This window comes from Squalius cephalus, assembly GCF_949319135.1.
Source record: "Squalius cephalus genome assembly, chromosome: 1".
NCBI lineage: Eukaryota > Metazoa > Chordata > Actinopteri > Cypriniformes > Leuciscidae > Squalius > Squalius cephalus.
Window position 1 is genome coordinate 45,806,531 of NC_137122.1, and position 5,511 is coordinate 45,812,041.

Sequence of the window (5,511 nt, forward strand, 5' to 3'; positions counted from 1 at the left end):
AAGCGCAATTACCTATTATCTTCATTTAGCCTCTGCTGTTGAGCATGTAGCCTATCTGGAAAAAAACACACAGAGAAATATCATTAGCCTATGTGCTTGCTCATCATTATGGAACTGAGCATGAGACCAACTAATTTAAAACAAAACAAAAATGGTTTCCTTTAAATGCATCATCATGGAATTGTTCAAATAGTTTAATGAGACAAACAAAAGAATAAAAGAAATAGCCTAAAGATTGCGTTGTATACTATGGATATGGTGGAGTGTTGTAGGTTATGACTCATTTTGTTAGTCAAATGTCTTGTATAGGCTACTATAAAAATATATACGGTAGGCTAATTGTCAATCATCAAGTGAAATGCTTATAAATGCTTCAAGATAACCACTTTAGAAAAGAGTGTAGCCTACCTATTTCCTACACTTAAAATAGTTGGCACAGAAACAATTTTCACAATTAATTAAAAGAAGCGACAAGTAAATTAAACGTGAAATTTTGAAGTAGAACGACTGAAATAGGAAACATCGTAAAACGTAGGCCTAGGCTACTCCAACAATCTTTGTTTTATTTAAAGCTGGGAAAAACTATAGTTTACAGCCCATTTTCACAAATTAATCTTAAAGCACCATGAAAACAAAAGCATGTGACAGACAATCATTAGATTAAGTGTGAAACATAGCATAAATGCGTCCAATAGCCTATGCAGTCGCATAAAAATGGAACTAGGCCACTCGACAACATTTCGAATTTATTCGAAAATGTAAACTCTGTAATCAGTTCCTTATTGCATTCCAAAACCCGCATGACTTTATTTTAGATGTCTCGGTTGTTTTTGACGCTCATATGCTCAAAAAAAAGAAGAAATATGTTCTTTTGTGTTTCACAGAAGAATGTTTGTTTGGCGCCCGGAATGACTTTGGCGCCCCCCTACGAGAAGAGCCCTAATATGTTGCAAACGCAATTTCTGCACCTCTCTCCCATGTCCATTATAGTGAAACGTTTGCATTATAGACGAAGCATTTGCATTATACAAATGTCTGGAAATTAGAATAAAAAAATGGGTTTGCATTTTGATGCCATATAGGCAAAACTTTTTAAATACCGCAAAGAACATTTTAAATCTCTGAAGAACCATACTAGAAAAGTATAGGACAAGTAAGGAGTTGTCAGCCGTCTATACTTATACTGGTGTGTGACAGTTCAATGGATTTAGTAAATGTAAGAAACATTAGTTTCAATAACTTATTTTTATTTGAAAGTACAAAAATGTTGTGAGCAAACAGATCAAATAAATAAATAACTTTGAAAGTACAAAAACATTTTGAGAGCAAACAGATTAAATAAATAAATAAATAAATAAATATTAATAACAATAAATGAAAACAGCAAATATCCTGGGATACAAAAATTGCACAATGTTAATTACATTAAGTATAATAAATACCAGAAACATCTGGCAGTAAATAAATACTGGTGATCTGAATTGCATAGCTTGTTTGTTTCTTTTTTAACATTTGTTCACATTCAGCAAACAATCTGAGTATCGTTTAGGCACAGAGGCCTATTTGCACCAAAATAAAAATAAATAAATAAAAAAACTGATATTTTCACAGGAATTTCACAGGTAAGAAACATAATTAGCCTGCTTGATTCGATTACTTCAAGTTTTCATAGGAAAAACACAAGGTAAACTCTATTAAAACACCAGCCATTAGGCAGAACATACAACTCTACATTCATTGCAATGAAATACAATCATGTAAATAAATAAATACATTTGTTACATTCACTTTTTTCAGTTTTTGTTTGTAAGGCATCGTTAGCAGTAACTTTTCAACACTCCAACACCACTGTATCACAAGCCATTCTTCTGTCATTATATCTGATCATCTGTTAAACTTTTAGTAAGAACATGGCATTGCTTGCGATGATGTCCATCCTCTGAAGGTGATGTTTCACAGCTCTCCGGATCTTCTCCCATGCCTGGGCGCTATATTTCTGAAAACACAAGAGGAACAACTTTAGCTGAGTACAACAGACTACATTTTATATGGAAGAAAATCATTCCTTTTACTCTTTACAAAGTAACATTTACATTGCGCAAATATGATATGCCTCTTATGGTACGCATATAATATAATATGCGATCAAACTTACTTCTTTCTTTAGAATCTTCTGTAACTTCCTGAAGTGCCTTTTTATGTTTTTCTCGAAGGACTCCTTATGTGATGGATGGGGGTATTGAGCCACCTGAAAAATAATCAACAAAACATAAACAATTAGCAAAAATAACATTAATGACAAAGTTAACATGATGAAAAATCTTCTACAGCGTCTATATACTTCTACAATCATATCTTTTTGACGGTCTCTAAATCTCATTCAAACACTGAATAGTTAGGCTCTTATTCATTCAGCCTTTTCATCCGGACGTCATCAACATTTGTAAGATCAATGCAATATTATGTTGAATGGTTGAGTGTAATTCATTCTGAGTTTATGGTCTATTACTGTTATGATAATCGGTAACACTTTATTTTGATGGTCCCTTTTGAACATTCTGTTGACTATAAGTAACTACATGTCAACTAACTGTCATTAGAGTATTCGACTCGCTGCTTTACATCTGCTAACTCTTTATTGCGATGCTCCTCCAACTGACTATAAGTAACTTTGCAAGTATATGTCAACTTACTACCAGTCTACTAATGCTCTACTAACACTCTAATGCAAGTTAGTAGAAATGTAGGTGCAACGCTACTTATAGTCAACAGAATGTGTTAAAGCGGTCATCAAAATAAAGTGTTCTCTTCGATTAAAAATGTAGGATGATATGCAATTCATAGAATGGTATTCTGAAAACACAAGACTTACACATTCTTTAAGTTCCGACGACTGCCTGTTCAGGTCAGCTAGGAAATGTTCTAAAGTCTTTTTGTTCCATTGCACGCCCTCCTTGGCATCCATGAGGTGGATGATACGTTCTAAGGTCAGGACAAGAAACTTCAGCTGGGTCTCCACCTGTAAGGAGACATAATGCCTGTGTAGGTAACTGGGTCCTTCAGATTGTGAACATTGTATGCAAGATTTTCTCTGATAACTTAAGTCTTATTTAGGGAATGAAATGTTTGCACTCTGTTCAAGTGATGTTAAATAAGGAGAAAAGTTCGGCAAACCTTATTGTTGTTGTCTATCCAGTTGTACACTTGCCCTGGAAATGGCACCCTGATATCATGATAGTTTCCACCCTATAAGACAGAGTACAATTAGTATTTTTTGATATATAACACATGCTGAATATTTGACATTGCTGTTACAGACATCAATTTACAAAAACGAAAACTTTAATTGCTGCCTTAAATTTTTAATAAAATCAAAGTGGTGCCAACCCGCAGTGGTTAGTGCATTGCACTTTGGCAACCACGTTGAATTACGAATGAAGATTAGAGCATGTAGAAATAGAAACTTATCAAATACAATGTAAACAACAGAAATTGTTGTGACAAAAATTAAGGATAGAAGCAAAGATGAAAAAAATTGCATAGTATTCCAAATAGTTGTAAATGATTCTGTATGGTTGAGTTAACAATTGGATACTTCTAAGAAAAAAAGTAACAAATCTGTTGCACAAATCATTGAAAAGAAAGGTCTTTTAAAGGAAAGTTGCAGAGCTGTGCGCAACAGTCTAATGTAGAACTAGCGGCATTGTCACTATTCTATTCAAAAATTCACAAATAAAGCATTTGATTTAAAGTGTAGCTACTTACCATCTCCCCGAGGAGAGTCAGAGAATCGCTGCTTACTCTCCTGTATTGGCTGAGCCATTTGCAAGCTGAGCTCTTACTCTGCAGAGTAAAAAATATCACAAAAATATACGTCCACATTTGAGTCTTCATCTTTGCACACAAGCAGTAGTTTTCTACACTGTCGCTCGAGAGATTGTTGCAGGGACATGGTGCAGTGTCTTGGATTTTATTCGGGAGTATGGAAAGCAAAATCGAAGTATGGGCATTCCCACTTTCACTTTCCTACATATAGGCTATCACGCAGAATAACTTATCTGCTCTGCTTTAATTCATCAAAAATACTTTTAAAAGTAAATAAATTTGCATTTAGAAAAGACAAAGGTAAAAATTATAGCCTATGTAGCCTAGATATAGTTTACTCTTTAACAGTCTTTAGCTTAAACATCAACGCAAAAAGCACACAAACTCACGTGCAATCCATTAAGCAATGCTATTAGCAAGTTCGTATAAATTAAAGCAATCCCACGGGTCAAAATAATTACCTGATTCCAAAGTATTTTCGATCGAGACGTTCCAAACTGGGAGATGGTCTGCGGGCTCGTATAGAAAAACACTTTCTGTTTGAGACGTGATGTAACGCATTATTTACGCAACGTCAACGTGCTGACGTAACCTCTAGCTCTCACTGGATTTCACCGCACTTTCTCATGAAAAAAAAAACCGCACTTTCTCATGGTGCAATGAAATGTAATTTTACATCTTTTGTAATTTCACATCTCAATATTTACTTTCAACATTTTTTAAAATATTTTTTGTTGTTGTTAAACCATTTTAATGATTAGCCTATTATTATTATTTTTTATTTTTTTTAGAAAAAATAAATAATATTATTTAAGAATGAATCCAGGTTAAGCTATTTATGGACCTATTGTGTTTTGGAATCTGATTTCGAGCTTGTAAACTGCAACCAGCTAATGGACAGCTTGCACCTAAATTTCACTGATTAAATGTAGCCTATAGTAGCCTATGACAATCACAAGAAAAAATATAAAATTAATAAACAGTTGTTAAAACAATCAATTTCTCAATCGAGTGTGGCATTTTAATCAATTAATGAATAATGGTCCATTACTTTAAAACAAACCTAAGAAAAAGCTCAAACATTGCACCCTGTAGATAAATCAAATGTAGGCTAACTCGAAGATTCTTCAAGATCAGTGTTTTGTTCTGGGATTATTTAACACATATTCGCGGCACAGTGATTATCTCGCGTTGGTTATACTGTACGATTAAATGAAACATTTCTGGGCAATATGGCTACGCATGCGCTGTTCCAATCATTGAGCACCTTATACTTTGAAGATGTTGCACCTATTTGCCTGTAGATGGCAAGATAAAATCAAGAGCCATATAAATTGAAACAGATGTAATGAGGATGTGTTTTGAGTTTTGACCGCAGTTTGTTGACCTGAGAGTGAGACCAAAAGTATCACGAAGAAAGTCCTTACAGCACACATTTTGTTCACAGTAGGTCTTATAAAAGTGAAGGAAGGAAAGAAAGTTAGGGGGAGAAAATATTTTCGTGAGAGTGGGCTCCTTGTTTCATAGTTCACTCATCGATACCTGTGTTTGATGTCTTTCGACCACAGCTGTCGCCTCCACCTCTTCTGTCCAATATTGCATGAGGACAGAGCCCAAAGCAATACAAACAGTGAATAAAAGGAACGACGACTTCTTCGCCTTCTTCTTCTCTTTGTAAATGTTCAT

The 5,511-nt window shown here is 34.4% G+C and overlaps 1 protein-coding gene across 1 annotated transcript; it reads right to left on the reverse strand.

Moving 5' to 3' along the window:
• Positions 1-1,517: 1,517 nt before the first annotated feature.
• On the reverse strand, positions 1,518-5,511 carry ifnphi1 (interferon phi 1; the record flags this gene model as incomplete). Its single annotated transcript, XM_079884477.1, has 7 exons — positions 1,518-1,996; positions 2,156-2,248; positions 2,873-3,019; positions 3,175-3,246; positions 3,766-3,843; positions 4,287-4,361; positions 5,368-5,511. 7 exons carry the CDS (start codon positions 5,509-5,511, stop codon positions 1,892-1,894), a joined length of 714 nt encoding a protein of 237 aa, XP_079740603.1. The 3' UTR covers positions 1,518-1,891.